At 49.9% G+C, this 22,072-nt stretch overlaps 2 protein-coding genes across 9 annotated transcripts in view; both read right to left on the reverse strand.

Annotated features, from left to right (window-relative positions):
- Positions 1 to 1,265: 1,265 nt before the first annotated feature.
- Positions 1,266 to 3,757, reverse strand: GUCA2A (guanylate cyclase activator 2A). Its single transcript, XM_059686104.1, has 3 exons — positions 3,619 to 3,757; positions 1,830 to 2,025; positions 1,266 to 1,514 (listed from the first exon to the last, which is right to left on the reverse strand). Exons 1-3 carry the CDS (start codon positions 3,691 to 3,693, stop codon positions 1,450 to 1,452), a joined length of 336 nt encoding a protein of 111 aa, XP_059542087.1. The 5' UTR covers positions 3,694 to 3,757; the 3' UTR covers positions 1,266 to 1,449.
- Positions 3,758 to 14,884: 11,127 nt separating this feature from the next.
- FOXJ3 (forkhead box J3) overlaps positions 14,885 to 22,072 on the reverse strand; it is a 133,241-nt gene continuing 126,053 nt past the window's right edge. For all 8 annotated transcript variants that reach the window (XM_059689785.1, XM_059689788.1, XM_059689792.1 and 5 more), the window contains 2 exons: positions 20,393 to 20,500; positions 14,885 to 17,816 (listed from right to left, as the gene is read on the reverse strand). In XM_059689785.1, coding sequence (XP_059545768.1) covers positions 17,701 to 17,816; positions 20,393 to 20,500 — 224 coding nt within the window. In that variant the 3' untranslated portion in view covers positions 14,885 to 17,700. The remainder of the gene's footprint in view (positions 17,817 to 20,392; positions 20,501 to 22,072) is intronic.

Here is a 22,072-nt window from a genome sequence, read left to right on the forward strand (position 1 = left end):
CAGAAATCAGGACCCCTGGTTTCACCCAGATGAGCTGTTCCAGTGCCTTGGCCCTTCCTGCTTCTGTGTGTGTGTGCACCAACCCCACCTTCTGGAATGCCCTCTGCCCCCCCAGATCCCCACAGGCTTTGAAATTCCATCCGTCCCAATGCAAATCCCAAGGGCTGATGCAAATGCCTGCCTCCCCTCCCCTTCACAAAGCCTTCCCGGACTTCTAGGACATCATTCTCTGAGTTCTGCAGCCCGGGGAACCCTGCTTGGGTCACCCAGTCCCCCTCCACCCTTCTCCCCAAGAAGGACCCAAGAAGGTTGCCTCCTCTTTCCTCCTCCCCTCGACCTCCTTCTGCGCCTCACCTCCTCACCCCTGCCTGAACCATGCTCAGCTTGACCCTGGTTCCCCTTTCTTTGGTTGGTTTGTGTCTACCGTTTATGGAGTTATGTTTGCATATAGCCTGAACTTTACATACATCATACACACGCATTTGCATGCAGCGCTGCCCCTGGCCTGGGAGGCAGGTGCTATCACTATCCGGTTTTACAGAGGAGGAGACTAAGACACAGAGAGGGAAAGCTACTTTCCTAACATCGCACAGCGTGTGGAAGACCTGGGACCGGAGCCCTGTGGCTCGTGCTTTTCCCTGCCCTGTTACATTCTCATGCAACCATCCATGGGATGGGCCTCACACCCTGTGGGGAGCAGAGAGACTTCCCCAGGCACAGAAGCCATTACACCTCAGGGTGGCCAGAGCTGTGCAAGGGGTGTGGGTGACCAAGGTGCCTAGGGAGCCCCAAGGACAGAGTGGGAGCATGAAGACCCCTCCTGGGAGGGGGGGGTAAAGGCTCCCGAGTGAGAGGCCCTGGGAGTGGAAAGGTGGGGCCTGAGTGGGACCTGGGCAAGGGTGTGGGGAGAGGAGCCATGCAGAGGTGAGAGGGGCAGAGGAAATGCTGAGAGCTGTGACTTGGGGTGTGGGCAGGGGAGTGGGGGTGGGGCAGGAAGCAACGCTGAAGTGGTCAGAGGGGGTCAGATCCTGAGGCACCTTGAATACTCCAGAGCTCGGGGCCAGTGCCATAGACCCCTGTACCCTGTGCGCACATGTGGCTTAGTGACTTCGGTGGTCTGGAGAGTCAGGTCCCTCGGTTCAGGGAGAGTGGGGCCCTTGCACTTAGCACTCAAGGCCCTCAACTTCCGAGGGCAGGTAGGCATTCATGAAGCTGGGTGATGCGTAGACTGAGAGATGCGGAATGAATGAAATCAACGCCAGGAGTACTCTGGAATCTGGTTTATTAGAGGCAGGTTGGAGAAGCAGCCAGCAGCTGGCAGCTCTGATGGGGTCAGGGGCTGGGTCTCCCCAGGCTGCTCTCTCCTTGGTCCTCCATTGGGGGCAGGGTCGATAAAGATGCCAGGAGTGGGAGCATTCTGCGGGGGAGGGACAGCGAGCTCCTGCTGTCCTAGCATCCAGCACAGGCAGCGTAGGCACAGAGCTCACATGTGCTCGGGTCCTCGGCGATGACCTCTGGACAGGAGAGATGAGGCCCATGAGCACCAGCTTCTCTTCCCCAAAGCCCCCGCCCTCCTTTGAGCCAGAGCTAGGACATCTGCCACCCAGCTCCCAGGAGAAACCCAGGCCTGTACCCTATGACTAGTTGGGCTTTCTGCCTCAAACCAGGACAGGTACCGCTCAAACCAGCCAATCAGAGCAGAGCCCCCTCGTCTCACCAATCAGAGCAGAGCCCCGCCTCTGAATCCCACCAATCAGAGCACTTCTCTCCTTCAAGTGCCACCAATCAGGGAATTCCTAAGCCCCCCCATCAGACAGGAGGCTACTCACCCAGCCTCCCCAGGATCTCTTCGGCGTTGGGCTCCTTGCAGACAGGCTTGAGTTCTGCAGGAAACTCAGTAGAGCTACAGAGTTCGGGAGCCACAGGCCCATCAAACTGCACTCCGCTGTCAGTGCTGGGCCCCCGGAGCTCCCGGAGGCCCTTGAGCTTCTTCACTGACTCCAGAGAAAAGGAGAACTTTCCATCCTGAGAGAGACAGGTCCAGAGCATGAGGCCAAGCTGCAGCCTGCTCCTGTTTCCTCGGGGACTGGCCCCTCTCCAGCCCCAGCGGCTCAGGCAGTGTTCGTGGCCCATGGGAACCAGACCCTCCTCTCAGGGCAACATGAGGTAGTCAGAGCTCGGGCCTTAGAGCCAGACCGTGGGCTGGGACCCTGGTTTTGTTCTGTGGCCAAGGACAGGCCCGTAGGTCCTGCCTGTTATGAGGAGCGGAGAGAATGGATGTGATGTGTCAGGGGCACAACAGGTGCCCGATACGTGGGAGCCACTGTGCTGGTTTTTACGGAGAGGTACCGAGCTGGGACCGGGGCCAGGTTCCACGTGGCCAAGCCCAGGCTCTTTTCACCCCCGCCTGACTGCCACGTGGGCTGCTCCCCGGGCCCCCAGCTCCAGCCTGCAGCCTGGCTGATGTTTGAGAAGCAATAAAAGGCCTCCCGAAGCCTGGCTGTGACAGAGAGGGCCCCTGCGGGGTGCCAGACTGCTTGCCGTTGGCATTCATCCTCAGGGTGACCATGTGAGTCCTGAGACGCAGGCCGGTGCTCAGGCTGAGTACAGGACTGAGAAGTAAGGTCTGGGATTGAATCTGAGGCAGGATAGTAAGAAGCCAGGAGAATTCCTTGGCAAGTGGAATTGGGAACTGATATAACTGAACAAATGAGTCGAGCAATTCACAGCCAGATACAGACGGTCACCAGGGGGCCCTAGCAGTGGGCAAAACTGGCACCAGACCTGGCCCCCCAGGGGGCTCTTCCCTCCTCTGGCCTGTCACTGGTCATGCCTGACCTTTCCCTGACCTTTCCCCCCAGAGATAACATCTAGGCCTCCGTTGTATTTCAGCTCTAGGCCCAGAAAAGCAGCAAAACTAGTGCTGGTGACTCCAGGACCAGCTGCAATGACTAATGACCCCCTGCCTGGCGCTGACCAATCAGTGGAGACCGAGACCCTAAGTGGATACACCTGGAAAAGCTGATGAATAGTCTATTGAGATCCTCCCCTAAGACTCTTCTAAACTCCCAGCCTTTAAAGCCCTCAAACAAAGGTCCCAGCTTTTCCCTCCCCTGGGCACCCCCCGCACCCCCCGCAGGGATGTGTCTCCTAAACTCTAAGGGTCCCCACAAGACTTGCAACCAGGGGAGCAATGGGCAGCGGCAGCTCGTCCTGGGCTCGCCCCCTGAACCTACCTCCGGGGTCCCCTTTCCTCTGACTCTCCAGGGAGCGGACAGCAGCCCCACCTTGGCCCACTTCTTTCCTATAACGTTTCTAGGGAGCCAAAGCCACCCACCTAGTCTCCTGTTGCTTCTTCTACCCTAAGCCCTTCCTTGTTTCACTGTCCCCAGCTTAAATAAACATATTCTCAGAATCACCTGGTCTCGCGTTATGAAATCTTTCCCGCACAAAGTCAAGAACCCACACACTGCAGGCTGGCCTGAGGCAGACGTGCTCCCTGCCTGGTCCCCGTTCCGGTAACAAATCCAGCTCCAAAGAGGGGCTGCTCTCTCAGGGCCCAGGCCCTGTGCACTGGGGTTAGAGAGCCGGCTGGACCAGGGTAGGGACAGGACTTACCTGCACAGTGACTCCCCCTGCCAGGGCAGCCCAGGTTCCCAGGAGGCACAGTGCGGCGAGCGGGAAGGTGTTCATGGCTGCAGTGCCAGAGAGAGGAGTGGCTGGTTCTGGATGTCAAAGGGAAACAGTGGGGCTTTTAAAGAAGGCAGGGTTACTGAGTAACCCAGGAACTTTTGGCAGTCTCATCTGCTCACCTGTAAATTAAGGCCTAGTCAACTAAGGCTCAAGACAGCCCTGGCAGATAAGAGATCAGTTCCCTTCCTGGGCACTCATTTTTGCCCCACAGCCAGCTGGGTCCCGCATTCATTCACCAACCACATACCCTCACTGGCAACTGCTCTGGGCCGGGCCCTATGCTGGGCCGGGTCTGTAGGCCCAGCCCGGGCCTTGAGGGGTCCCCGACAGTGGCAATGCTGGGTGATCAGGGAAGTAGGAGAGGGGTCGGGTGGGGAATGAGGGGGCACCTCCCCCAGTCCAGGTGTAGAGCAGTTCAGGAAGGTTTCCCAAAGAAGGGTATGCCAGTGCCCAGTTCTGGAGAATGGGTGAACACTTTCTTAGAGAAGGGGTGGGGAGTAAAGGCATTTCTTACAGAAGATGCTACATTTATGACAGCTGAGGTGAACTGGGCCTGGAATATTCAGGGAAATGGAGTCATTCAGCCTGGGGAGTGGGGGGAAGGGAGTTTGGAGGGGGCTTCACATACTGAGAGATGAGGCTGTGGAGCAAGGCAGGTACCAGGTGTGGCCACTATGACTTGGAGGAAGGACTCAGCTCTGCCAGCCCACAGGCCTGGATCAAGCCTTACCTACTGCCCAGCTTCAATGTGTGTGAACCTGGGAAAACGGTTCCCCTCTCTGAGCCTCAGGGTCCCTTTGTGTCCTCTGTGGGGACTAATAATAATACCTGCCTCATGGGGTTATTTTTGTCAATAGCAGCATCCACTTCTGGTCCCCATTGGCCTCTCTAGTGACCTGCCCATCTGAGCCACAGCCTGTCCTCATTTGTGCTGATCCCACTGTCCTGCCTGTCCTTCAGCCTCAGATTATCTTTAAACTAGTGGCCCAGTGCACGAAATTCGTGCACATTAAAAGGGAATTAATTAAAGGAAATATTTTAATATTGCTATTTGCCCTTTCTCTATAATAGAAGTGTCTGAGATGAAAGAAAATTAGTAAAATGTATATGGAAATCTTCCTCCTGTCAGAGTCTGGGGCACGCCATGGGACCCAGAGTCAAGTCCCCACCCACCCACATGCACCTCGAAATTGCGTGAGACCCAGACCCGGCTGGCCCCACTCCCATTGGACAAAATCCAGACCCAGCTTGCCCCAACCCCGTCTAGCCCCACCAGGTAGGGGGCGCAGCCTCAGGTCCCCCGTCAAGCCCCACTGGGTGGGGGGTGCAGCCTCAGGTCCCCTGTCAAGCCCCACCAGGTAGGGGGCGCAGCCTCAGGGCCTCTGTCAAGCCCCGCTGGGTGGGGGTTGCAGCCTCAGGTCCCCTGTCAAGCCCCTCTGGGCGGAGAGCGTGGCCTGAGGTCTCCCATCAAGCCCCACCAGGTGGGGAGCACAGCCTCAGGGCCCCCGCCAAGCCCCATGGAGGGGTGCAGCCTCAGGTCCCTGCTGATAGCTCGTTACAGGAACCCCCGCCTCCACTGTGGATGCAGCCATCTTGTGAGGGCATGACAGAATGAGGGTCAATTTGCATATTACTTCTTTATTCTATAGGATGAGCTCCTTCCCTCTCCCTCCCAATTCCCTTTCCCCCTGATTCCCCAACCTCCTCCCCTGTCCTGCTGTTTCTACCTGCTGACCATCCCCCATGTTGCCCTCCCATTCTGCTCCACCTCCCCCAACTAGCCCAGCCTAACCTCCCCAGCCTGGCCTTTCCTGAGCATGCTTCCCTGCTGTGGAACACACTGTTCCATCTGCCTGGAAGATTTTTCCTTTCTTGTTCCCAGGTGAACTCCTACTCAAACTATAACGCCCAGGTCAAATAATCCCCACTGCGTCCTCAGCCAAACTACCTCTCTTTGTCCCCATAGGACCAAGTACATTACCCTACAGGGGATCTTGCTGAGTGAGAGTACCTGGCTATGTGTGTCTGCCCCTGTAGACTCTGACCCCCATGAGGACTAGCATAGTGTGTGTTCATTGTGTTCTATTGGGAGCAGGGCCCCAGGACAGGGAGGAAGGGAGGTCCTGGGAGCTCCATGGCTCTAATCTACAAACAAACCTGTCCAGAAGCCAGAAAGGGGCCCTGAGCGGGGGCTGGGGGGGCGGAAATCCCTGGGTGTGGAGAGTCAATATTGAAGGAGGAATTGGAGGGGGCATATCCTGATCAGAAGGGAACTACAAAGGGGTAGGAAACACCTGTTCTAACTGCCTTCCTAGGTCCCTCTCAGAGCTAGACTGGCCTTCCTCCCCGTTCTGGTGTGTGTGTGTGTGTGTGTGTGTGTGTGTGTTCTGAGGTGTGTGTATGGACACTAAGCTAGCTGTACATGTGCATGCTGATGAATGTGTGTGTGTTTACACTGAGGTCTACACATCCAGTCCACCCATGTGGTGGCTGGTGCTAGCTGAGAGCTGGTGGGAGTGAGCCCTGGGGGAGCCGGAGGCAGAGACCATCAGGGTTGTGGATGGAATTTAGGTTGAAGGTGAGGCTAGAGATACGCCTACAGGTAGCATTTATTTCCATTGGGACGGAGGTAAGCACCAGGCACAGACCAGGAGTGCAGCTGAGGGTGCTGCTGGGGCTGGGGGTGGGGTGGGGTGGGGTTGAGCAGGTGAAAGCTGGGTTAGATCAGCCTGAGGTTACAGGTTAGGGAAGATGTCGTAGCAATGGGTGATAGGAGTTCAAGTTAGGATTCAAGTCCAGGTGTGGGCTAGGGTCAGGTTTGGAATGAAGCGGAGGTTGGGGTGGCGAAGTGTCAGGGTCAGGTTTGGAATCAGGGAGGTGGTCAGGATTGGGTGGCCGTGGGGATAATAATTAACATGGAGCTTTGGGTTTAGGCTAGGTCCGTGGTCGGGTTGAGGCTGAGCTGAGTGTGCAGATGAAGTGGGCAGTGTGGTTGGGTTGAGTGTATGGTGAGGGTTGGATCTGGGGCTAAGTGGGGGCTCGAGCAGAGTTGGGACTGGGTTTTGCATGAAGGGTGGGGCTGAAGGAGCCTGTTCCTGGCTGGCTTGATTTGTCCATCTTGCCTCTCCAAGGCGGCAGGTTGGGGATACAGGCAGGGGCTTTGGTGCCGGAAGCCTTTTCTTCCCCAGTGCCTGGCCAGGGCTGACCTTGGAGCAAGGCAGGGGTGGAGTGGGTGCCACGGGAATCCACAGCGTGGGAAAGAGGAAGTAGCACCTGGGCCTCAGCCCTTTGGGGCCCGCCCTACCCACCCCTGGCCCTGACATCCACCGCGGAGATGGGAACAACTCCCCTTCCCTTGCTCCCTAAACCCCGGCCTGGCCTGTGCCCAGGTGTGAATTCAGGCCCTCTCCCTCCTCCTCTGCAATGAAGCTGCTAGGCACTAGACTTGGGGTCCTCCAGTACCCCAGGCTTCCTGCCCCTTTCCCCTTCCCCCTCCCACCACCCCTCTCTCCCAACCCTCCCCCTCTGCCCACACCTGAACTCTGAGGCATTGGTCCCCAGCACTCCCCCACCCATCTTCATTCCCTATTGGTAGCAGGTGGGTCTGTGTCATTTGGGCTTCCCACATCCAAGGCCACCTCTTCTGGCAAACTCTTACTCCTCCATAGCCTTCTGGCTGTGCTACCCCTGCCACCTGCCTCCCCATCCTGCTGCCAGAACCTTCAGGAGAAACCAGGATTCCATGGCCCTTCATGATCAGGCCCCTGCTCATCCTCAGCCAGGAAGAAGAGCTGAGACGTGGGGGGGGGGGCGGGGGGGGAGATACTTTTGGAGCCAGGCAGCCCTGGGTTCGAGTCCAGCTTCATCAATGAACAGCTGTGTGACCTTTCCAAGCTTCAGTTTCTGCATCTGAAAAATGGAGCAATAACACCTCAGTGTGGACTTCAGATTGTCCAGAAAACCTTCCTCACTGAGGCCCAGAGAAAGGCTAGGAAACCATGGTTTCCCCAGGGCGCACACGGAGGGGCCCCTACACAGTCGCGTTGGGGGAACACTGCACCAGGGCACCCAGCCAGCAGGAGGGTAAACGTGGACACCAGCATGGGACTGCCTTCGCCGAGGGGGAGGCACAACTTTCAGACTCATTGCCTGGGGCGCTTGGTGGCGGCTGAGGTCTCAAAGCTGTGAATCCAGAACAGAAGCGAGTTCTCACAAACGTCACAGAAAAGCTTCCCCTCAGCCCACACCCCCGGCACGGTCTCCAGGGCCCAGCTCCCAGCGTTAGGGAAGGGGAAGAGGAGAGGAGTAGCACTGGTCAGTGATGCCCACGACACAGGAGGGAACCCGGCCTCTGCGTAGGGTGCCGATGTCACGCAGAAAGCAAGCGGCTGAGTTAGAATCGGAAGCCTCTGGCATGGGCCCGGCTGGGGTGCAGGGCTCCCCCACCTCCCGGGGCCCTGGGGTGAGCGGGCTCTTCCCCCTGACGCTCCCAGGACCGTTGGGGAGTGGACCGAGGGTGTGTCCCGTTGTTTGCTGGGCAGTGTCATCTCACGTGGCCTGGCCGGGACGAAGCTGTGGGGAGCTCCATTCGCCATCTGCTCCCCACCTCCCCACCCCATCCTGCTCTGGGCATTGGCCAGAGACAACCTCCCACACCTGGAGGCTGGCAGGGAAGGAAAGAGACACAGCTGAGCTCCCGCCACGTGCCCCAGAGCCCATAGAGAGCAGTGGTTCTCAACCTTGGCTGCACATTAGAATCACCTGGGGATCTTTTGAGAACTCAGGATTTTAAAAAGATTCCCGTGATTCTAATGTGCAGCCAAGGTTGAGAACCACTGCTCTAGAGCAGTGGTCGGCAAACCGCGGCTCCCGAGCCACATGAGGCTCTTTGACCCCTTCAGTGTGGCTCTTCCACAAAATACTGACTTCTGTGCATGGGCCACGAAGTTTCAATCGCACTGTACATGCGCGCCCGCACGTGGTATTTTGTGGAAGAGCCACACTGAAGGGGCCAAGGAGCTGCATGTGGCTCTCGAGCTGTGGTTTGCCAACCACGGCTCTAGAGGGAGGAGGGTAGACCATGGGCAGAGTCCATGGGGCTCCATGGGGAGTTTGCTGGGAGCCAGGAGAGAGGGTCCCTCTGCAACCAGTTTCAAGAACGCTTGATAGATGAGGCGGGGGTAGCGTTTGAACTGGGCCTCAAATGATGGGAAGATCTGGATCCACAGAGACGGGCCTGTAGGGCCAAGGCCTGGCCGCAGGAAGCACAGAGGAAGGGAGGCTGGGCGGGCTGAAGAAGAGAGTGTGCCGAGAGGTGCTGTGGTGAGTGACAGAGAGGAGCTTTGCATGCCAGGCTCACGTGTTTGCCCCTAACCAGGGGCAGCAGGAAGCCATGGGACTTTCAGGGCAGGGAGATGGGGAGAAGGGCTGTGATTTAGAAAGAGCACCACCCACGTGGTGTGGAGAGTGACTGTGTGGGTATGGCTGCTGCCCAGGGGGAGGGGGTGCTCTGCCCCTGACAGTGCACTGGGAGGAGGCGATTGGAAGGATGGTGTGCAAGAGAATCAGCTGGTCTTAGCAACAGGGCAGCAGGTGGCAGGTGGGAGAAAAGGAGGGAAGCAGACAGAGCCGGAAGACCAGTCCTTCGGGCCTAAGCAGTGCGGGGCCCTGGCTGTGGTCTGGCTGACCGCTGACCCCCTCATGGAGGGTCTCATCAGCACTTTGACATAAGGCATCTCATCCCACCTACAAATGAGGAAGCGGAGGCTCCAGAGGGCAATGTCTTGCCCAGATGAAATTCTAGGTCAATGGTTCTCAACCTTCTGGCCCTTTAAATACAGTTCCTCATGTTGTGACCCAACCATAAAATTATTTTCGTTGCTACTTCATAACTGTAATGTTGCTACTGTTATGAATCGTAATGTAAATATCTGATATGCAGGATGGTCTTAGGCGACCCCTGTGAAAGGGTCGTTCGACCGCCAAAGGGATCGCGACCCACAGGTTGAGAACCGCTGCTGGGTTCTTCTGACTGCAGTCTGTGTTCTTTCAGTGCCTCGTGTATTATTCTGGCCTTTGGGGCCTGCAGGGCACATGCTCACCCACAGGCCGGCAGCTCACAATGGACCAGCTGCTGGCCTGGCCGAGGAGTTTGGGTGGACAGAGTAGGAGCTGCCTGGGGGTTAGGAGCCGTTGTAGATAGATCAGGATCCAGCTCAAAGGGCTACAGTGGCAGGGACAGAAGCAAGGCAGGGATGTGGTGGAAAAGGAGAACGCATCTGTACGGTTCTCACTCGCAGGGCCTAACCCTGACAGCGCCTAGAAACCCAGCTCGATCCCAGCAAGTGTCTCAGGAACCTGGGCCCCTGGGAGGTCGGAATGGCGAATAGGAGCAGAGGGGAGGAGGAAGCCTGGGTTTCAGTGAGGAGTCATCATGCTCCCTTGGGCAGCATACTTGTCTCCTGTGTGTAGCTTATGAACACACAGATACACGAAGGCACACAGTCACATACCAGACACAGACACATGATCGCACAAGCACACACATGCAAGGACTCACACATATGTACACCACGCCTCATGGACACAATCAGACAGTCACACAACCGCGGGCAGTGACCCTGACTTACAAAGACACACCAGTCACAGCGCATGCACTCGCTCTCACACGGAACCCGGGGACTGTTCCCAGGAGGCCTCCGCCTGTGAGCGTCACTCGGGCAGGGAAGGGTGGGAAGTGTCCTCACGTGTCTTTATTGCCATTGTCTGGAAGAGGAAGTTGTCTCTTCAGCCTCGTGGGAGCGGCGCTGTGAGGGGTGCCATTCACCCACAGTGACGTCAGCTCAGGCCCGTGCTGGGGTAGGGTGGGGTGGGGTGGGCTGTGGTAACTGGCCCTGAGGGAGGTCAAGGGCAGCCGGGGAGTGTGGTAGAAGAAGGGGTATGCCTCAGTGGGAAGCAGACCGGAGGGAGGCAGACCTGGGTGCCTGCCCTCTTGGCAACCTCTCAATGGCTGTCACCTTGGGCAAATGACTTTACCTCTTTGCATGGTAACGGCCAGCAGTAAAAGGCAAATAATAACACCAGTCTCACAGGACAGTTAAGAGTGCTGAGGTAACGACTGTGCAGAGGGCCTGTCCAGTAGCCGCAACAGTCACAATGTGGGTGATGGCTGCAGGAGTCGGTGTGCGTGTGTGGGACGCCAAGGCCCGCTGAGGCTGAGTCCGAGGCTGAGGCTGAGTCCGAGGCTGAGGCTGAGGCAGGGCTGGGAGGGCAAGGGTAAGCAAGGCCAGTCCCAGAATCAACTGGTCCCAGAACAGCAGCACCTCCGGAGACTCAGAATTTGGGGTTGATGGTGGGGTGACCTTCCCCACCCTAATCTTGCAGTCGGGGGGCAGTGGGCATCAGGGGGGCTGGCTGGGCAGCAGGCTCAGACTTAGCTCTGAAGTGGGCCTCACCAATATGTTTATTGCTGAGATCAGAGGGGCTCCTTGGAGCTCTCCAGCAAGCTCTGATCCGTAAGAAGATTCTGAGGGCTGGCCACTGTGGTCCCTACCACCCAACTCCTGCTGCAGAGAAAGGGAGCATAGCCCCAAGGATAAAGGAAACAGGAAAGGTACACAGCTGGCCCAGTAGCTCTTCGCCCTCTGGTGGCCTCCAGTGCTCACTGCAGTCTCATTGCTTTGGTCAAGGCAGCGATTTTCAACCTTTTTCATCTCACAACACATATAAACTAATTATTAAAGTCCTGTGACACACTGCCAGGAACCAATTCCAGTATGTCATAATTTCAAGAGTTTCATCAAAAGGTTGATGAGACTTGGGGAATCAACAGGGTTGAGTCACACATGTAGTCACCTGTTGGGAATGGCTAAAGGCATTTCCCCAAACCTGAATAGGAAACTGATTGTGGCTGCCAGACAGTTAAAGGGCATCTTAATCTACCTGTTATTGCCTCCTACTGGCCAAACACCTGAACAGCCGTAGGCTATTCCCCAAACTGACAATGCTTCTGTACCCTTTGAAACCTTACCCTTTGAAGTGTATTATCTCCACCTTGCCTTAGGACACATTGTGTTAATAAAAGCAAGGGTCCAGGACCAGGAGGGAGTCTTCAGTTCCATTAGCTGAAGGTCCTCTGCCCCCCAGTGCCTTTCAAAATTATATCTCGTCTCAGGATTCTTTATTAGTCTCTGGATTCCTATATCATCTACGCACAGCGCCTTTTCCAGATTCCTGAACCCTTCTTGATGCTGGGACAAGAACCCCAGCAACACACCAAAAATATATTTTTTTGAAGATCTGACAAAAACCAGGTATAATTTTGACTCACACCAGATGGCTATTGCTGTGTTGGCTGTTGTCATTTTTTTTTTTGACAATGTAAAGGAAAAGAGGTCAGTGCCCCTTAAGTCAGGTATTGCATACTTTAAAAATTCTTGCAGCACAGGTTGAAAATCGCTGGTCTAAGGCCCTACTTTGGCCCAGTAGCTGAGGTAATAGCGCCAAGGAACTGCCGACATAGCGTGGAGAATAGTGTAGACACTGATGCTGGAAGGCGAGGGTGTGAAATCCCCATTCTACTGCTGCTACTGTTATTTCTACCACTTACGCGGGGTGACCCTGGGCAAGTGACTTCATCTCTTTGTAGCTCAGACTCTTCATTTGCAAAACGAGGTTGATAATAATAGTATCTACTACACAGTTGTTTTGATGAGTAAATGTGATCATCCACATGAAGGGCTTGGAATAAGTAAATTAAGTAACAAGTAATAAACGGTAGTGAGCTGTCCTTTTCTGTCCTCCTGGGCTCAGCATGGCTGAGGGGCACTGCTTGAGTTGGGAGTCAGAAACAGCCCTGATCTGGGGCTGAACTGAATTCTGGCCCTGGTGCAGCCACTTATCAAGTTTGCGCTTTGCATGTTGAATGGTCACATGCCACATGGAAGGAGAGACCCGGGAGGTAAGTTAAAAAGCACTCCTGAAAATCCTTTAGGAAGCACCATGTTGGGGATAAACCTGCCATGTATCAAAGCCCGGCATGGCCAGTTTTTCTAATTCTTGGTTATAGTCTGTCTTTCAAGGAGCTGGCTTGCATGCAAGGGTGGTGCACAGAGCACGTGTACCTTTGCTCACTGCACATACTCAGTGGTGAGGTGCTCAACAGAAAGGTACATGGAAGCAGTACCTGTTAGGATCTCAGGTTCAAATCTCCCTTCTCACATTCGCTGAGGGGAACATGTTCATCACAGGCCGGTACTCACTAAAACATTACTTAAGATTTCCATTCTCTCTCTGTTTGGCCAAGTGTGTGTAACTGAAGTTGTGTGCTTTAAGTGAATGCATTCAGGACGCAGCTGCATTGAGACTTGCCTCCCTGAAGTGGTTCCTCTTCTGTAAAATTGGGTAATAACAGTATACTACAGTGTCAGGTTCTTGTGTACATCAAGCATGACACTGTGGGTAAGAACTTTAAATGCTTTTCAGGTAAATGACGTCTCCACTCCTCCCCTTCCCTCAGTGTCCCCCTAATTGGCTGTCTGACTTTGAGCTAGTCATTCCTTCTCTGGGTCTCAAGACTCTTAACAGCAAAGTGTGGGGGTTGTATTAGATGATTTCCAGAGCACCTTCTAGCTTGAAACTTTCAGGATAGTCTTGTGATTCTAAGGCATTTAGATTGCAGTCACCCTAATGCTGAGGTTTTTCCAGGGCTGCTTTATCGAAGTGGGAAGGATTCATCTAAATACAGCAGCCCTTCGCACACGGTCACATGCTAAAGCCTTGAGAATGAAACATGCATCTTCATGATCAGTCAGTCCACAGCGACCACATTTACCTATGCCCTTACAGTCCTTCAGACGCACTGCTGATGACCACGATTCACCTGCGATGGGAGAACACAGAGCTCCCCCCTGCAAGAGACACACACTGGGCAGGGAGGCACTCTCCCTGGCTTTGGGAAAATTCCATTTTGGAGGGAAGCAGGGTAAAGGGAAATGAACTTCGGAGTGAGGCCCCTGTACGTAAAATTGCAGTAGATAACTTTCCTGGCAGCATTGTCTGGGTTCTGTTAGAGGTAACACGCAGCCTTGGGCAGGATCATGGATTGGCGGGAAGCACTCACTGTGAGACAGACGGCAGCTTCAAGTCCACTGCCACCGTGTGAGTCTCCCCACTGCTTAGCCTATTTCCACATTGGTCAGGGGATTTGGATCCCACTTCTCATGGGATTTCTGTGATGGTTGTTTACTAGCAATCCATCACTTCTCCCGCGTCAATCCCTCGCCCCCACCCACCCTGCTCATCTAGCTTCCATGCCTGGCTCAGAGCAGCGGGATTCGTGGGAACACCTTCTCCCTTTTGTCTGGAACCCTTTGAAGATTCAACTTAAATTGCCCGTGTCCACACTGAGGCTCTCCTAAACCACTGCCCCAGCCCTGCATGGCCTATGTCCTCATCACCAAAGCCTTGCCTTGCCAGGGCATACCTCCAGAGTAGTCTTCCTTGGGTTGGCATTTGCTACCTGAATGGGTCTGTCTCCCCTAAAGACAGAATGGTCTCATCTCTGAATTTCTCATGGGAAGGTCTGGTGTAGTATGTGCTCCACTTTCAACCTTTGGAAATAACTCTCTGGAAAGGCTGTGCTGGGGGCAAGACTGAGGACAAGGGGAAGACTAGGGATAAGGAGTTACCTTGGATGTAACAGGATGGTGTAAAAGAAAATGACAATGGTGTCAAATGACCTGGATTCAAACCTCAACCCTGCCACTTTCCAACAAAGAATCTGGGTAAGCCACTAGACCACTGAGTTTTCCCCCACACTATAGGATGAGGATAACAATATCTACTTAGCACAGCACCTGGCACATACTAGTACTTTTTTATGTCCCAGGTGCTGCTCCAAATATTTAAATGTGTTAAATTAATTTCACTACAACTCTAGGAGGCATTATTCTCTTTTATAGGCACTGAAAATGAGGAAAATGAAGACAGTGAAGGTCAGAGAAATTAAATAACTTCCTCAAGTTCACAGAGCAAGTGAGATGTTCAGTAAATGGCAGCAATGACTGTTCTGAGGCAGCAATACATGGGACAGAGTCTCCGAGACACCAATTATGGACTGAGGGGTTTCTGCATCTGGACTAGCTCCAACCTTATTCCCTTAATTGTAGCAAATTACATAGACGAGTCAGTGTTATAGAGTTAACATTATATATTTATTTTAAGTGCCATTCATGCATATCAATTCTGGCAGCAACAATTCTAATGACACTTGGGATATTTCTTTACAGCACTAAACAGTTACAAAGAATGGGGTGCCGTTCATCATACGGGCAAAATATGAAATCGTGCAATAGCAAAACTGTAGAAACATTAAAACACTGACTGTCCAACAGCAGTACAGAGAGCAGATTGTGTTTGCACAAAAAGCCAATGCATTTTCATCACATATATACAATATAGATATGTACACATCACCCTCTGAATGAACAATATCAAAATACTCTATTCCATTTGAAATAATCCCGATTGATTCCCTCCCACTTCAAAGGACATCTGAGAGACACATATTTACAAGTACACACATGAATACATTTACATTTCAAAAACTACCACAAATGCCAGTCGGATTATTCTCCTGGACAGAGTACTCCCATTTGATTATATGCATTTATTATTCTTTCCCCCAAAAGTCTTCAGTCAATTTAAGCCCAAGACAGAACTTACTCTAAATTAATAACTACCAACTGAAATGGCCACTAGAGGGATGCTCTGCACCTCACCAGGTAGCCCTGCCAGGCCTGGAGCTCGCTGAGGCCTGTCCTGGGCTCCCAGGTTACTGAATCACAAGAGTGGGATGGGTCTGGATGGAGGCTCTGCCTCCAGTGCCATTCTTGGTAAGTTTACATTCTTATAAAAATATTGATCACTGCAAATCAGACTGCCAAATAGGAAATTAGCTTCACACGATTTGAAAAAATCTTCATCAGTGGTTTCTACTCAAATCATTCAATATAAGAGACTGCATTCCAATACCCAAATTGTTTAAAGTGCATTTTGATCCCCAAGCAATTAGAAGTTTCAAAACAGTCATTTTGGTATCTAGAAAACAGTTACTTGAACAGACTATTTAAAATCTCTCACACACACCCTTTTATCAAGCGTTTACTCTGCAGGCTGCTATCTCATCTTGCCTCTGATCTATCTAAGAGGGGCCTGTTGGCTGCCTTGCCAGAATCCTCTGATTTCCACTGATCCAAGGGGCTGGAACTGAGCTTCCTTTTTCATGCCAAGTAGGGTCCAAAAAACAGGAACATAAAGGCCTTCCTTTCTCCCCAACCTCACCAGCCTTTACCATGGCTGGTTTCCCAGTGATTCACTCAAGGCAACACTCCATAAAAAAAACATACACACACACACAAACCCCATACTTTGTTCAAATACTCGCACATACACACATATAGAAACAAAAATGTATGTTCAGTTCAAGTAGAGATTACTCATCACAGAATCACTAAGCTAATTAAAGTGATTTAAGCATGGCTGACAGAGATTATAGATGTTAAAAAGCAACCAGTGAGCAGTTATTACTCCTTGATTTGATGGAACATATTTTCCCATTAGAACTGAAAGAAATTCTGCTTTTTTTGGTCTAAGGAACCAATCAAAACCTATTCATTTTTAAAAATCTCATTTCTTTTAGAAAACTAAGACAATCCATGCAAAGTAACTGTGATATATGAATCAAAACAATAAACAAACAACAACTAAGAAAAACCGCTAAGAGGCAGGTTGCATTTCAAAGACAGTATCCAAATGCCATGCAACCTCAGAAACACAGGACAGCAGACACAGCAGGCCACTGACAATAAGTGTCTCTCCATCCTCCTGTCAGTGTTTCCTAAATGGAAAGAGTGAATGGGAACACTTGCTTTATAAACAATGCCCTGCCGTTTGTTGCCCAAATGAATGGATTCAAATTCTAGAAAGAATCCTATTTAGCTAATAAGTTTCAATCAGCAGGAATGCTAAGACAGAGAAATATACTCACATGGTATGAGGAGTGATGGTCACAAGAATAACAATCTCTCTGATTGTCTTATCTGTAAACTCTTATCAAGAAAAATATTTCTGTGCTTTCAGATACTCCATTTCTCCTTAATAAATCCAATTAGAGCTGAGCATTCACAGAAGGTAGCAATAAATATTAAAATAACACTTTTGAATAATAAATAAGTGGAGATAGCAATCTGTTTAAAGAGCCAAGCAATGACCAGCTTCTAATCAATCAAATAAATTTTAGAACTATTATAATGCAGACTTAGGAAAACAGACACTGACAAGGTACAACATAAACTCTACAATCCCCAAGCATCAAAACATATTTGGTCAGTTCTCAACGTGCCCCTCTGGACTGTCAGAGTATCAAACTCTGGGTTTTTTACTTACTGGGCAGAACTCAATACCCACATTTCTGAAAAGATTAAATAAAGGGAACTGGGCTTTAAAAAAACCTATTTCCTTTCAGTTGCCCACATCAGTTAAAAGCATCCTGCAGAAAATAGCCTAACAAGGAATAAAAACTCACAGTAACTTTCTTTTCAAGATCTAATAATCCAATTAGAAAAATTGAAGCCTTTCAGTAAATTTTGTACATATATTTACACATATGTATCTATCAACTGCTTGCAGCAAAACAGGCTCTGTCTGAAAAATCAGTCTGGCACTTGTGGTCAACATCAAATTGACACAACTATGCAAAAGCTGTTTAAATCACACAACAGTTAGGAGCTACACAGGAGAGCTGGCAGGAGACAAACATGTAGTACTTGTTTGGGTCAGATAAAAGCAAAGTTATCCAGCTAAAATCTTTTTGATTGTCTTCAAAAGAAATTTTTATAACATTGGTAAAGTGATTAGCAACTTTGTTTTCTCAACTGGATTCTCTTAAACCTTTCCCTTCACTGCACAGAAAGGTGACGCTGGGGTGCGGTCTTGCAGAAACAAGCTCTACACAATTGAATCCCAATCAAAGTCATCCTGGATGTCATCTGGAGGCAGAGAGCGCCGCATCTGAAAGGCTTGGGAAGGCATCATGTGCTGCTGGTTCATAGCTCCGTGGTGGCCTGGAAGGAAGCAGGCAGTGTCATTAGTGACGCAGTACTGAAGGAAGGAAGAAGTAAGCGAAAACCTGCCGAGCACTTCCCATATGCCAGATGCTCAGACACATTATCTCACTAAAACACCCAGAAGCCTTCTACGAGGTGTCTCTTATAATTCCATTTTATAGATAAAAGAGACTGGGTTTAGGAGAATGAGCAAGTCACCCAAAGTCATACAACTAGTAAGGAGAAGAAATAGGATCTGAACTCAGTTCACTTGACTCCAAAACCAACACTCTTTCCATTACATCAGGCTGCAGCAAGGAAGGCATGAAAGGAATGGTGGAGTGCTCAGTGCTGACAGCCATTTCCCTCACAGTCTGTTCTGTTCTGGTAAGTTTCAGTAAGATGAGTTGGCTCACTTGGGAATGGTAAATAGGAGAATAATGTTAGTATACCACCGAAGTCACATTGTGTCAGTTTATTTCCTCAGCAAGTTAATTTCTGTGCCACCAAGTAACAGCAGGTGAACAGAGGACATGCACACGGCTGGGTGCAGTAAGCCCGGAGGACACCGCAGATACACATGCCTATTCTCCCCATGCTCCTCTTCTTGGATCAGTGTGGCCATGCACTATTTGTGCTCCTCAGTTTGGTGCATTCTGCCTTTATCTCCATAGCTTTGACAAACCGCCTTCCAAACCAGATTCTTTCTTTAAAAATAATTTTTATTTATTTGTAGAATTTATTCTTTTACTAGGAGTTAAACATGCTCTTTAACTGTTGTGGAATTTTTAAAATATATTTTTTATTGACTTCAGAGAAGAAGGGAGAGGGAGAGAGAGAGAAACATCAATGATGAGAGAGAATCATTGACTGGCTGCCTCCTGCACACCCTCTACTGGAATCGACCCCATAACCTGGTATGTGCCTTTGACCAGAATCGAACCTGGGACCCTTCAGTCCCCAGGCCAACACTCTATCCACTGAGCCAAATCAGCTAGGGCTGTTGTGGAATTTGTACCGATTATGGTTTTTGTTAGTATTCTGAATAAAAAGTTTCAAGAAATCTGCTGCTAATCTTATTTTTCTCTTAAGCCCTGTAACTTTTAATGTACATTTTATAAAATGCTAAAGTTTTCAGTATATCACAGGAGAGCAGAAATGCCTGTATTTATTTATTTTTAATGTATAAATCTCTTACTATCTGCCAGGTACTAATATAAGTGATTTACATACAATCCTCATTTAATTCTCTTAACAAGGCTAGGAGTTAGGTAGTGTTATTAGCCCCCTTTTACAGATAGGGAAGCTGAGAGAGGAGAGTTAGGCAGCGATCAAGTGTCAAAGCAGCAGGGACTCAAACCCTGGGGATCTAGCTCCAGAGTCTTAACTACCTTGTCTTACCACCTACAAGTTACTGGTGAGCACTGAGGACAGGGAACACATGTCACTTAGTCCCAATTCCTCCTTCACTGTTGCCTGGCACACAGTCCTTTTGGGGTTTGAAACCCACTCCTCCACATTACCATTTATCTTTTCCTCAAGTAGTCTAAGTAAAGGGGTGTGTGGCATATAAGAAAAATCATGAACTCTGAATCCAGACATCAAAGCTTGAGTCTTGGTTTGGCCATTTGCCAAACTGGTGGCTCTAGGCAAGGTATTTCCCCTTCTGAGCTTTCATTTCTCCATCTAGATAATCCTTAAGACCCTTTCTACCTCTAAAATTGTGCCTCTACTGCCCTGCTAAACATAACATCCTACATTCAGGAACTTAGGGGAAAAAATTTATGGACTAGTAACTTCTGAAACTTACGTCCTCTGTAAGGTACTTCCCTGGAAACTACAGCTGGGGGAACTTCAAATGAATATAGTTCAGAATGAATATATAGGAGGTAATCAAAGTAGGTTCTTAAAACTTGAAGTCTATCAAAGTCAAATAGCTTCAAAGAGACTTAACACATTTCGTACCGCTCAGGAGTTTTCTCGGGTTTCGCGCGCCATCTGTTAGGGACCGCTCACGAGTGTTCTCGTTTTTCACGCCCATGGAAAAAGGAGCAAATCTAGATACTTAGGTAAATTTTGTTTGGTGCCTCTTCATAGAGGAAAATGTTTTACGCAGTACCATACGTTAAAAAAGTACTAGGAATTTTGTTTAATTGTTTTTGTAAATAAAAATGTTATAATTATTGAAAAACAACACCTAAAGTGCATTATGATGATTTAAATAACGTGCAGTTTGCCCCAAAACGTGCGGTCCCTGGCGTATGTCTTAGAGATTATTCTATGCGGTATGCAATGTGTTAAGACACCAGGACACACTTTATGCCCCAACCTCTTAGAGAGACAGGACAATACTAGAATCATAGATAGCATCATGGGCTAAACGAGACTTCAGGTCATACCGTCCAAACACCGAACGACACCTAAATCCTTTCACCAGCACTGGAGCCAAGTAGCTCTCCAGATTTGTGCACCCCGCCCACTTTAGCACAGAGTTCATTCCCTCTAAAGGCAGCCTCACTCACTGTTAGGACAGGCTCAAGCTTTTCAATATTAAATTATGAGTACTAATTGCAATACACCACATCCCAAAGTACCTGTAATCGTTGTTCCTGGAGTGCTGAGTGCCTGTGGGATATGAGGATAACCAGGAGGTGGCATCACTGAAGGAGGGAGATTTTGCCTGGAGTCTATGTACAAATTTCCTAATCAGATTTTAAAAAAGAAAAAAAAATATTACCGTAAGTAAAACAAATCAAGCATTAAAATTTTAATAGAATTGCTACCAAAAACTAAATTAAGCTGGTAAGGTGAGGAAGAAAAGGGAAGGAAAACTTACTCCTTTCAGATGCTAAACCTGCTAGGGTGGTGCTGGCTTTTTTAACACAATGCCAGGGCTGGGTGTGAGTCCACTGGTACTAATTCTGGCACTGCATCTAATTCTCTGTAGCTTGTAGACAAGTTATACTTATTATTGTTGTTACATACCTCATTACAGTACAAAGGCATTTTCATCACTTCATCTTAGCGTTCCACTAAGCCCACATGAGGGTAAGTGGAGACAGGAATTATCTCCATTTTATGGATGAGGCAACTGAGGCTCAGAAAGGCTAAGCTGACTTGCCCAAAGACACATCAGTCTGGCAAGGCTGGGCTAGAATCCAGTTCTCCTGACTCACGGGCTCTTTCCACGAACAGTTGTCTCTATATTGCCCCGATTTTCTCACCCTCAAAACAGACCTATGGGTGCCCTCGCTGCTTAACAAAGTTACTGGAGGCACAAAGTTACAGGAAAGATTTGCACAAAGTAGAAGAGCTATAACAGGCAAACATGATTAAAAATGTATTATTTAGGTGTGTGGAGATGGGAAACATAGACCTCATTTAAGTGGCATTTCAGAAGGTTCTTACTATGTTGTTTTTGACAGGAACTATCAAGTATAATAGCTCTAAAATGTCAATTATGTTGCATCCTAATGCAAAATAGCAAGGGAGGGGAACAACGTCATGTGCCCTCCCCCATTAACTCCTGGGGAAGAAAACCATACACTGCTCACATTGTGCGGAGCATCTGGAATTCCGGAAAAGCAGTTTCCCCACTGTATTCTAGTGTTTCACACAAATTACATGTGTATTCTAGCAATGCTGTGGTCAACTAGAAAAGAGCAACCATTTCCCAGAGGAAACTAAAAGGGAAAGAAAAATTTTCCTTTTGTATTCAAGGTAGGGCACACTATTTGGCCACTCACAAGTATTTGCCTGCCCCTGGAAAGTCAGACTGACCAAGCTTGAGGTGGTAGCCTCAGAGATAATATAATCCAGCCCTATCTCTGTTCTTGTGGATGAGGAAATGAGCCCAGAGAAAAATGACAGAACCAGGGACAGAACACAAGACTTGACTTCTAGCCATTCCCTCCTAAGATGACATGCTTTTTTTATAGTAAAGTTTAGAGTCAGAACTGAGCTCTCTCACCAATTTGAACATGCTGAAGATTTAGGAATAAAAAAGAGGAGAAAGTTATACTATATTGCAGCTCTAGTAAATTCTTATGGGGGGTTGGGGGGCTGATCAGTCTTCACATGCATGGCTGGTACACCTTCTAAAGGATGCACCAGGCTGCCAGGCTAAGGGGCGAAAGCACTCTGAATAATACAGTCACTCATTTACCAATGACTTAGCCTCTGTCCTGAAAAATCTCACCTCTCTTTTACTCTTCCTTAGGAGCTCAAATCACAATCAACAGAGAAATTCTGATTTTTATTTTTAAGATCAATCT

The sequence above is a fragment of the Myotis daubentonii genome, chromosome 3 (assembly GCF_963259705.1).
Source record: "Myotis daubentonii chromosome 3, mMyoDau2.1, whole genome shotgun sequence".
In the NCBI taxonomy this organism is placed as follows: Eukaryota; Metazoa; Chordata; class Mammalia; order Chiroptera; family Vespertilionidae; genus Myotis; species Myotis daubentonii.